Here is a 12708-nt window from a genome sequence, read left to right as displayed (position 1 = left end):
GAGCCTGAGCCGTTCTGACACCTCCACAGGTACACAAGATAACATCTGTGCAGTTTTATCATTTTCATTTCATCTGAATCTTTGACATCTGTTCAGTTTTCCCTCCTGCATCCACAGGAAGTCTTTGTTGTCTGCCTTATTAATCACAAATAAAAGTTATTTTACTCTGCAGGAAACTATTTTGGTAAAAGATCATTTGAGACATTTCATTTACTGAGAAAATGCAGTGAGAACACAGCTGAATGACTTTACTGAAATTTGTTCAAGAATGACTTATTAGCTCAATTTTTAAAGTTTACAGCAGCTAAAAGATCAACATAGCAATACAGCAGATTAAAGCTAAAAGGAGCAAGACAATGGATAAAAGCTAAACGTAACAAAACAGTGGCTAAAAGCTGAATGTAGCAAGGCAATGTCTAAAAGCTAAAAGGAGCATGAGAAGACAAAACAGGGCAAGTACGTTGAAGTAGATTTCAGAGAACAACATTTTTGAAAGAACTAAGATCTCTGCTTATTTTTTATAGGTGAAATTATGGTTAAGTGAAAAAGTTAAATATTTCAAAACGTATAAAAGTTACACATACTAATAGTCAAAGCACACCATTCTCAATTCAGATGAAAATTTTTGTATAAGACTGGTTACAATAGCAAAAAGAATGCAGAAGTAGTTTGAGTTTTTAAAAAAATGTACAGAACAAACTTTAAACAGGAAAACAACAGTCAGCATTCCCACAGTAAAATATAAACACATCCCAAAATGACAAAACCCAGTTCAGTTCAGTTTATTGATAGGGCATCAGTTCATTCATGTTTAATGTTTTGCAAGAATGTTATGTCTTTTAAGCAGCCTTGAGGAGTCTGAGATATGCTACACTTATAGTTAATTTGTAGGTGACACCAGTCCTGCATATGAAGTAAGTTTACTGTGGTTTCAACTGTTTAATTTAGATTTAGGAAAAAAACATTATCATTTACACTGTTAAATTATTTGTTGAACTGACTGAATGATTGAAAAAACATTCTTATATCCAGATTAAATTAATTTGGTTTGTAAAGACAGAAGGAATATTAAAAAGAAAAAAAAAAACAGCATTTCTGAAACTGTAATCTATCACTGTGCTGATGTAATTCAACCTGATCACTAACGGTACATTGTGTTAGGATATCGTTTATTTCTGGGAATCCGTCTGACAGTTTTGGATCATTTCCTGAAAACGAGTTTCTCTGCATCAGATTTGAATACTGGGTGAGGACAGGGCGTTTTTCTCTGAAAGGTTCAAAGAAGAAGTTTAACCAGGTCAGACTCGATGAAACATTCAGACTTTTAGTCTTTTAATCTTTTGGGTCTCATGCAACGTGAGGATTGACTTAGCATTTAAGACACTTTAAGTCTGATAATCAAAGTTTCTTACAAAAAAAAAAAAAATACTTAAGTGGATAGTTGTAGTTTCCTCAGAAACATTGGGTGTTAAAAAGTTTCTTTAAATAAATGGGTTTTGTAGAATCTGGCGAGCTTTTTGGACGAGTGGCTGAATGTTTGATGTCCAGCAGGGAGCAGCAGAAACCAACAGTTAGAAGAATGTTGGACAACAGAAAGAGAAACAACTCACGAAGGTCGGTGCTCAGCTGGAACAACAGCTGGAAAAGACCCAAACTTAATGTTTCATTTAATATCCCATCCAGCCTGAACCACTGAAAACAAAAAGAGTTTGTGGTTGACGCTCAGAGTGATCAGTGGAGGTACATCGACAGCTGTTCAACCTTTGGAGTCGACCTGGCTCAAGATGGCTGCCACAGCTAATCGACCTTAGCCAACACAAAAATGGCTACAACTCAGTGAATTTTACTGATGTTGATAGTAGCAAAGTCTTTCTCAACACTAACCGTGACACTGTGTGATATCACATGAGATTGTTTCAACGTTTGACTAAAATGATCTCAAGTCTAAAACTCTGGCATGAAAGACATTCCTCCAACAAATGCTAGGCTTTTAATTTGAACCTGAAAGTGTTGAACAAGCCTGTGCAGCTGAAGAAAACAAAGAGCAGCTGAAAGGCTGTTTGGTTTTGGAGCAGTAATTCAGCCTTACGAAAGACATACTTCTTTGTCAACGTAACTCTGTTTTAGCCTGAGAAAGAAGGAAGGAAGACAGAGGGCTGATTGTTGGCAGGACCACGGCTGAAGTTCAGCTGCACCTTGAAGCATTTAGCCCTCGTTTACGTCTGCTTCCATGACTCCACAGAAAGTGCTTTTTGGCAGCTTCTGTGTTTAACGTGCAGCAGAAATTCTGCAGGCCCTGCAGAGCTAAATCCACCTCCGGGAGTAGCTGTGTCACAACACGACTCACTGAAAACACACACACACACACGCACACACCCAGCCTCACTGTGAGAAATAAACTCTCACCACATCCGTGTCACGACTTGCTGCAGTGTCTGCAGCCTTTGAGCTGGAGAAACACAACAAACCATCAGCTGTTTCCCTGAGTGAAATGTGAGCTTTGCTGAGAATATTGAAGGATTCTGACCCAGTTTCATTCATTCCTGACAGACTCGGCTGAGATTGCCTTCTTTATAATTCATACTTTCTCCTTTTGTCCGCCTGCCTCGCTGGTTCACACCACGTCTCTCCTCTCCTCCTCGCTAAACTGGATTAGGATCCTCAGAGCTCATAACAAGGCTTTGGGGTGGCTCGTTCAGGTCTTGGTAATCTATCCAGAGGATTAAAGGATCTCAACTCGTGCAAAGAGAAATGCAACAGCGAGGACGAGCAAAGGCGTGCTCGTCTGGTGGGAATATCTCCAAATGAAAACAAAGTCAAACATCGCAAACTATGTAAATGCAGCGTGAATGCCGAGTGCTAAGTTTAACTCAGTTAAAGCCAAAAGCAAAAGGCTAGACAAAAGCTAAAAGTAGCAAAATGCTAGATAAAAGCTAATGGTAGTAGAATGAAAACTAGAAGCTAAAAGTGGAAAAAAGTTTGTTAAAAGCTAAAAGTACAAGAAAGGAATTTAAAATCTATAAGTAGAGGAATGGAAACTAAAAGTGGCAAATGTATATCTAAAAGCTAATAGTATCAGAATGGAAGCTAAAAGCTAAAAGTGGCAAAAGGCTAGCCAAAAGCAGCAAAATGTTAACCAAAAGCAAAAGGCAGAGAAATGCTAGCTAAAACCTAAACATACTAGCCTTTTTACTAATACTAGCTCAAACACTAGCTAAAATCTAACAGTAACAAAACACTTAAAGTTGGAAAACATAAGCTAAAAGTAGCAAAATGATAACTAAAAGCTAGAAATGGTTAAAACACTAGATTAAAAAAAAATCTGTAACAAAATACAAATAATAGCCAAACTTTAAAAGTCTAGCTGAAAATGAAAAACATAAGACAATAACATTAAAGAAAGTACCCTAATGTAGTTTTCTAAGAGAACAATGTTTTCAAATGCATTTGGGAACTCAATGCATTTTTGTGGGGAAAATATTTGAAAATAAAGTCAAATATATTTAAAAGTATCAATGTCACAGAAACCTAAAGCCTGAATGAGATGAATAGTTTGGCATTCGATTGGTTAAAGTAGCACAAAGTAGTTACATGTCCAAGACGGTATGGAGGAAAAAGGGTAAAGAGAGGACCACTGTCGTGTAAATGCTGAATCAGCATTTACACAGCAAGAAGAAAAGGATGATGAAATTAGATGAACTACTTAGTAAATATGTAAAACATCTGTATGCATGTACAGGCGGTTTGCGCTCACGCTCATGCATTTCCAAGCCTTTCAAAGCAAACTGAAGCAATATTTACAGTCATCTTATCAAAGAAACAGAAGCTGAATAAACATAACTTCACTGCGTCACCAACCCAAGCAGATGAGCAAAATGGGACCTGTGTGTGTCGATGTGATGGGTTTTATTGACCCGTCTGTGTTACGTGAGGTGGCACAGCAGCCCAGAAAAGGGGAATACGCCGTCTTTTTCTCTCAAAGAGGAGCAGACAGCTGCAGACAAGGCTTCAAATTTAAGTCTAGGGAGCTGATAGAAGGTGTTCCCCTGCTCCACTATGTGTGTGTACAGTGTGTGTGTGTGTGTGTGTTTGTGCAAAGAATGTGGGACTGCGGCTAGTTTGTCACGCTGCCCGTTTCTGCTCCAGCAGCCTTTATGACTGAGCAGTCAGCCTGACATCGGGGATCCCTGGTGGATAATAGTTTCATCTGTGTGTTTGTGTTTAACGTTATCTCTCTGTAACCGGCCGTGCAGTGTGTGACTTTGATGTGCTTCGCCCGTGCTCCCTGTCCGTTTCTTCGTGTTTTCTCTCAGTCAGTGTCTCTCCCTTTTTCTGCTGACGGTGTGGCTGGCAAAGCGCCTGCTACATGGAATATAATCAGATCAGCTCAGAGGGCTCAGTGACACAGCACGCTCAGCCGAGAGGCTGGAATTATTACAAAAATGTCTGCTCTGATTTGCCTTCTCCTGGGGTGGCACACATTTGTGCTCTTTACAATAGGCACCCTTCACACTGAATGATGACCCCCACTACGGCATTAAAAAAAATAAAAATTTAGCCAGAACATTGTTGGCCTTTGCTTGGGTCTTGACAAGGTCTTCAGACACAATAAGAACCCAGCGGGCTCCAAATTATGAGCGACAGAGCGTGATTGGTCCTCATAATGAGGTTGTGATACTTTATCATCATGGTGGTAGCACATCGGTGATGGGGGGCCGGAGTATACCAGTGTGGGTTGAATTTAAAGCAAGACTGGTTGTACTGGCATCAAGCCTAGGTTGCACTCCTGATAGTGAAACAGCCTAGCACAGATGTGGTACTTATAGCAGCAGCATTCTGTTGATTTTCTAGCCCACAGCTGTACTCTGCATTCAACCGGAAAAAGATGAAATGCTTTTTTCGTGGTCAGCTTTTGCCTCAAGGAGGAGGAATTCAAGTATCTTGGAGTCTTGTTCAGAAGTGATGGCTCGATGGAGCAGGGTCTCATTCGCTGTCATGAGGGTGTTGGTCCAGTCTGTTGTGGTGAAGGAGGAGCTGAATCAAAAAGCAAAGCTCTCAATTTATTTGTTTGTCTACATTCCAACTCTCACCTCACATGGAGAGCTTTGGAGGGGTGATGGGCTGATGGGTACCATCTCGTGAGAAGGGAGCCTTAGGCTATGTGAAGTTCAAATAAATAAGTATATGTAGATACAAATCTAAAGCTGTGTGAAGGAAGAAGACTTGAAGTGAATGAAGCTCAGTTTAAGCATTTTCTTTTGTTTGTTTTAAATTTAGTATGACTCAGTTTAAGTATTTTTTTGTTTAGATGATTTTAGTTTTCTTTAATAATGGACTTGGAGATGTGTGCTTTAGCATTAAATATTATGCAACAAATGCACCTCAGAAGTTAGCAAGATTTGGGTTAGATTTGCTCTAACCAAGCTAGGTGGCTGTAGATAATGGCACACCTGTTTAGACATTTTATAGTTCAACGCAGTGGTTGTAAAATATGGGGGAAAAAAATCTGACTCATTCAAATGCCCTCTAAGATAGGAAGGGACACATCTCTCCATTCAAATTAGCAGCCTCGCTGTGCACACTTCTGCTGTGACGTAATGCCTCATATCTTGTTTGTCTGCTTGTTCACTGACTGCAAAACAAAAGACCATGCAATCAGGCTGCAGAACTGCTAAGTCACACAACCGCCAGGTGCTATTTGTGTACACAGGAGGTGTATTTGGTGTCGTACAAAAATCAAAGTTCACCTGATAAGAGGCAGCTACTTCCGAGAGGCAGCAACACTGCAGAACATATCTATTCATATTACAAAGCAGCAGGACCGGTTTTCCTGACAGGACAGAAGATACTGATCTACAAGAGATACTGTGTGTCGGACGAGGCTCTGCTGTCTGATTTTAGAAGCGTTTCGTTTTGACACGTGTATTTGTTTCTGCAAAGCTGTCCGATGTCATGACGCAAGGCGCAGCGACTCAAATCCAGGCCGACTGGGCGTGGATTTCTGAGGTTAGGTATCTTCAGTGAGTAATCAGGGTTTGGTGAGCAAAAATAGCAGCTTAGGTTATTAAAAGGCTGTGTCGTGAATCCTTATCTTGTAGGGAAACTGTGGAAACAAGAGTAAACTATTATCCTTGCAATGCATCTAAATAGAAATCAAAGTAAAGCAAGAAAATTCACAGAACAGTGAAGTGTTACTTCTGCTTACTGTGGCTTTTAGGTGTGTACCTTTATTTTAGTACCTGGTGAGGACTGATTTATTATTACATTATGATGAAAAACCTTATATCTAAAAGACGTTTCAATTATGTGTCAATAACTGTAGTGTAACATTATGTGGTTTACTCCAGCGATTCCCAACTTCACCAAATGGGTCCTCACCAAAAGACCAAGAGTAGAGGGAGGGGTGCACTGTCAAAATCAGCTTTTTAAATGCACAGAGTACTAAGACTTACTGGATTATCAAAGGCCTGGGTCAAACTTCAGCACACAGCTGTAACTCAGAGCTACTTTTAACAAAAAGAAAAGAGGTTAAAGCAGAAAAGCAATGCTCTGAATTAAACAGCGTGTCTACAATGAGCTCAACACGCAAATACAAGGTCCTGAATCAAGCGTTAACGCAGAAACTGGAGTTCAGAATTCAACTAAATGTTAAACTGGGAGCTACAACATTGGTCGCGGCTGATACAGTCCAACAGTACGCATCTATGCAAATAAATCTGCACCATGCTGTAAGAGGAAGTAAAGTCCTGTTTTTACTACTGCTGACTAACTAATCTAAGGAATAACCAGTGTTGGATTTTCGAACTGTTTAAACATGTAGACAAAACTGTTAAAGGATACACTGTTCTACTGTGACCAGCCAAAACATGTAGTTTTAGATTCGAATGAAAGATAAACCCGTGTACCAATCAGACACTTTAAAACTTAAAGATAAAAATGTAGGCTCCAATTTTTTCCCCTCACACCAAAAACCATTTGGAACATTTTTGACTAATCCTAAAAGAAATTTAGTCAATCTGTCTGAGCCTACAAACAAACTCTAAAACGACAAAGCAAAGAAAAGTTTTGGGAGTGTTTTGTTAACCTACCAAAGAACCACTGAAAGATTCAAAGAACATACAGTAAGTATTCAAACCCTTCACCTCAACCAAAGCCTGTTTAGTAGCCTCAAAACTTCTGGGAAATAATCTTTCAGCCTTGTCAAACTTTTTCTTGAAAGTTTGTGCTCACAACACCCAAACAGTAAGTAAACTAGGGTGGGGTTATTCCAGGACTTTCAAGGCTTCTAAAGCTACCGAAGCCACTCCTGTGTTTTCTTGGAAACAATGATTCAAGATCACCCTGCAGAAATGTAAACCTTCAGGATGGTTCAGAAACATGAAGACTTTGTATTATGACCATTTTCTGTCAAAGAAGAATTATAAGAATTATACTTTGAATGATCCACACTGAAATAGAGGCTTTTTATTTATACAATACAAGGATTTACATGAGTAACGGCACACCTTAAGTCACAGTTTGGTACTTGCCTCAGTATGAGGGTCATGGGTTGGTACAACAAGAAAAAGAAATAAATGCCAAATGCTGCTTTAAAAAAATTAAAATAAAAAATACAGACAATAACTTTCTCAGAAGCAAAAAACACCCCTGCCAGTGGGGAGCATCAAAGGTAGCAGGTCGTGTACAGCAATGTGGGATTTGTCAATTGGTAAATTCCCTGTGAAATAATAATAAAAATTCTACTTTTACTTTGTTTCTATGCAGTCTGAAAAAGAGTAACCCACAGCCCATGTGTCAAACAGAAAGTTTCATCAACTCCAGAAAGGTCTCTCTTAGGAAACTATTCCTAAAAACTAAAATTAAAAACAAAAACCAAGGCTTGGTTGCTATAATAATTTGAACCAGATTCCATGCAAAATAAAAAGCAACAGAACTGATGAACATCTTCCCGTGTGAAAATATATAATAAATAAAATGTGAAACACTCAAACTTCACAGCGAGCTGAGGGCTAGTGTGAGAAAATGAGGCTTGATATCCACAAATGACTTTTGTCACTTAAATGATCCAACTGCCTGCCGTACCTGCACCTATCGTCTCTCTCCTGCAGCTGTCTGATAACCGGCACAGCAGAACTTTTCACACACAGCTGGTTTGAATTAAACAGGAAGGTTTTAGGCTTCTGTATGTTATTCTGAACCAACCGTGCTTTGTTCGGTGTAGAGTGTTTTCTGTTCAATAAGACATGCGCTAACTCTAGGAGCTGTGATCACAGGTGATCACAGCTCCATGTACCCGTCTAAAACAGCTGTACCAAACCGTCACCGTACAAATACATGTACCTTTACGGCCCTATGAGGCCTGTTTTCTTCACCCAGTCACACAAACACATCCATGCAGCAAATAAGCAGGATCAAAACCTAGATTTTCTGTAACAAAGTCCAAATGCTGTGACTGTGGGATAAGGATTCAACCTCTTGAGTCACAGCCACCCCCAGATGTTTCCATCAGCAGGTTTGACTGAGCATATTGTTTCTCATTTATAACATCTGTTCACTGACTGGTTTACTACAGATGCACTGCTAGGAAGTCAAATAGATCAATCTAAATTTGGTTTCATCAAAAGATTGGACTTCTCTTTGGATACTTAAATAATTTTGTATCTCTCTACAGACCAAGGCACTGACAGATCTTGTCTAACTTGGTTAGCCAATTGATTAGATTTCATTCTGAAATAAACTATCTGCAGGGAGACCTTGTGCACAATACACAGATGTGTGCCTTCCTAATTATGTCCTCTGAATTTAATTAAAAACAAAGGGACAAACCACTGACAGATGCAGGAGGGACCAGACCTCGGTCACACAAACAGTATGAACATTTGAATTTTAATTAAAGGAACAGATCAGATCTTTTGAAGCAGAGCTCTGTGAAAAGGTTCATATCTGAGATAATTTTAACTTTTTCGTGTTACCGTTTCAGAGGCGAGGTGTGCAAGATATTAGTGGAAAATAAACAACATAAAAGCAAGTCTAAATCATGACAATACAGAACAAGTTCCTCTACGAGCTGCAGGGGAACAGGAAGTGGAAGAGCTACCTGAAAGTGGAAGATGCCAGCATATTGCTGCTGGAAGCTCTGTCCGTGAGGAACCACTCTGTGGAGGAGGGTGTCGTTTAGGGTCAGCGAGGCGATAGCTGCCAGCAGCCAGCAGTCCCCTGGAGATTAAAACAAAGAATTTATGGTCTTGATTTAGTCTATTAAATTAAAATAGTTTTAACATCATGGTACATTTGACTGTGTAATAACATGAAGACAGAAGCAAGTTACTGGACATGGAAATAACAGGCTGAATGCTAATATCTGAAGAGACTTGAACAGGAAGACAAGTCATGAAATGAAACCTGCTGGAAACTCAGTGAAGCTAACAGTCTCAAACAATGACTACAGAAACTTCAGCTTCCTAGAAATGGGAGAGGCACCGGACTACAGATTAAGACCTGGAACTCAGAACCACCTTAAGTCACTGTCAGCACGAGTCACACTGTGGGTTTGGGCTACAGCAGCCACTTCGGTTGAAATGCACCACAGAAAGTTTCTCTCATTTGAGAGCAGGCACGATGGCGTACAGCAGGCTTAGTGTTTGACAGTTCTGCTCAGCTGAGCCTCAGAAGTGTTGACAAGAGCTGCTTTCAAATGAGCGTAGTTTGTTGAGATTTCTGGTTATCTGTTTGCATACCAGCACTTTTAAAATGTTAATGTCAAAAGGTCAGGGCTAGTCTTGTTGCTTATTTTGTCTTTTTTGGTTTTATGTCTTATTGAGAAAACCCAGCCTGACTCCACTTTTATACCAACAGTGATGTACAAAAATGCATCGGCTCGAGTCACAAATACTTTTTCCGATAATCGACAAGTTCACCTCTGAAAAAAAAAGGCTGATGGATCGTCTAACAGACAATTCTACGACACCAGAGAAGACTAATGTTGTTTCCAAAGGTTTCATTATAACAAAATGTTCCAAAGGGATCCATTTTTTATGGGTATGCTTTTGCAATAAAGCTGCCCATGAGAGGCTTTGACAAAGAAATTAAACTGGCAGCGGGAGAAACTGATTGTCAGATCCACTTAATACACACATGGTGGCAATATTAACGGATATTAAAAAGAAGACATTAATTACAATTACAATACTGTTAAATTAACCGTTTCAAGTAACTCTTGCCCATGGTGAAGTAAAAAGATGCAAGTCTGAGTTATGACCGTTTCAGCTTTTTAATACAAAAGAAAAAGTAGTCATACGTGTGCAAAAGACATCAGTCTGAGAAATAACCGTTTCAATGTTTCACTTAAAAAAATATACATGCAAATATTTATAGTTTCACATGAAATCTACATTTTCCACAGCATCTGGGTCATCAGGAGTTTGAAGCCCTGTTGAGCCGACCTGAGCCGCTCCTTGGTTTCCTCATGATGGCGATGGCTGCGATCCTCAGAGTGGAAGAAGAACTCAACTTCATCTGCCTTCATTCTGTTGGTGGACGCTGTGGATGGCATTGGAATTTGTTGATGTTGGGTGTTAGGGCTGGACACTGGTGAAATGAGAGCTGGGCCACTGCTTTTACCCCCGTGCTTCTGGCCACTGCACCTTGAGATTTTGGATAGACAATGTTGTGTTGTGCTCCTATCAGTTCATCTATTTCTTTATAAAACTGGGACCTAACGATCCCTCAACCTGTTGTTTGTCGTTTTCTGATTCGTCTTTGACACGTTTGTATGCGTTGGCAGGAGTTACCCACTTCCTAGCAACCTTATCAGGGCTGAAAGTCTGCTTGAAGTGTCCTGTTAGTTTTTCACCACAACAATTTTATGTTTGCTTTGGCTGTTCGAAGCCGAGCATTGAGTTTTGCCAGGTTTTTAGGCAGGTCTTCGTTGTCCATCACATGGTCATGCATGTACTTTATTAAAAACAATGTCTGTTCCTTACTAAAACAGTCATTTGGCTGGATAGAGCTAGTTGAAGGGCTGCTAGTTGCGTTGTTATAATATGCTGATGGGTCCTCTGCTCTCTGATAAAAGGGGGCCAGGGAACAGAGTTGTTCTCTCCTCATCCACAAACATATTGAGGTCCATGTCAAGGTAGACTAACAAAAGAACACACACGCTTATCAGACAAACAATCAGGCAACACTGTCATACAATTATCAGTAACAGAGTAAAAACAAAAGTCTCTAGTTCTGGTGGAGCTTTAAAATCTTCAGCCACCAAGGCTTTAACCAAATGCAAATGGGAGGAACACAGACTTTTGTTTAAAAATCGCATTTATTACTAAACCTTTGTGGGGTTTTTTCTGGCTGTTCTGAAATGCTAAACACGTGGCAAATGTAAAATGGCTACAGCTGGCCATTGTTACACACTGTTACAAAATTATCAGGTTGAGTGGAGCCTGCAGCAAACCCAATGCGCAGACTCATTTTGACTCCAGGAAATAAAATACTTTAAAATAAAAAGAAACAGAAACAAAAAAGACTGAAGACACAGCCAAAACAAAAACCAAATCCAAAACCGTGGCAAACACCAGAGGCAGACATGAGGGGAACCAGACAACGAGAGAAAACGACAACAGACCAGTGAGTAAAGGCAGGAAATGAGCAGGTTTTAAAAGCAGAGGGAATTTAGGGGAAGTGGGCACAGGTGAGTGATAACTAACGAGGAGCAGGTGGAGATGGGCGTGGCAGGCAAAGAAGTGGTAACAGAGGACGAGTGAATGATGACAGAAATGCAGACTGAACGAAGACAAAACTAACATAAAGACAACCAAATGACAGAATAAAAGAAACAACAACAACTATACCAAAAAGAAACCCCAAATCCTGACAACAATAAAAAAATGACAACAACAGAGCTGTACACCGTACATTGTGCAAATAAACAGCATTTTGTTTCTTGCTATATACACTAAAGTACTAGTTGTAGGAGAGATTAAATATCAAAAACGACTTGAAGAACAAATATTAAACAGTAACAGTTTACTTAAGTTGCGAGTAGCAGCCATCTTGAAATCCTAAATGAGGGTAGTTGGAGTTGCTCCCACTTTCCGAGTGGGATGTCCCAATTGTGAGGGCGTTCCAGTTGAAGTTTACGACGAGGAACTTGAAAATTTCGATTTCCCAGTACTACTGGAACGCAGCATTTCTTCTGTGTCCTCTGTGCAGCTGGAGAACCACATGTCCAGTTGGTAGGTCAGAAGGTTCTCGATTGAGCAACCAGAAGATTTTGTGGGATGTTGTTTTTCCTGAGATCTCTCTAGAAATAAAGTCTCTGCTGTGCCTTCTTCCCCAGCTTAGCCGTGTCGGCGCCCGAGGTTAAATCTTCCACTGTGTTGCTTTTTTCTCCCTCTTTGTCTCCGTTTTGTTCGAATATTTAGTGAGCATTAAAGGGTATGCATATTTTTAACAGAGCGGAGATAGGAAAGTCACTTCCCCGTGGGCCTAATTCACGACAAACCTTCTGACACGAAAGTAGGGAAAGCCCAGGTGTTTTGACAAGCCTTCCCCTTCAAACTGCTAACAAGCAGAACTTTTTATAAATGGAATCCAGCCCTCATTAAGACACCTGTGCTTTCCTTACTCCTTTAAGCTAAAATGACCGTCTCGTTTTGTCCCGTCCGTTTCCCAGAAACAACCAATTAAATTAGACCTGCAGCAGTGTGA

At 40.0% G+C, this 12708-nt stretch overlaps 1 protein-coding gene across 1 annotated transcript in view; it reads right to left on the bottom strand.

Moving 5' to 3' along the window:
• capn1 (calpain 1) overlaps positions 1-12708 on the bottom strand; it is a 39238-nt gene that overhangs the window by 13109 nt on the left and 13421 nt on the right. The window contains exon 4 of the mRNA XM_017437241.3: positions 9098-9216. Coding sequence (XP_017292730.1) covers positions 9098-9216 — 119 coding nt within the window. The remainder of the gene's footprint in view (positions 1-9097; positions 9217-12708) is intronic.

The sequence above is a fragment of the Kryptolebias marmoratus genome, linkage group LG7 (assembly GCF_001649575.2).
Source record: "Kryptolebias marmoratus isolate JLee-2015 linkage group LG7, ASM164957v2, whole genome shotgun sequence".
In the NCBI taxonomy this organism is placed as follows: domain Eukaryota; kingdom Metazoa; phylum Chordata; class Actinopteri; order Cyprinodontiformes; family Rivulidae; genus Kryptolebias; species Kryptolebias marmoratus.
Note: the sequence above shows the minus strand (reverse complement) of the source record. Positions and strands in the feature narration are given on the sequence as shown.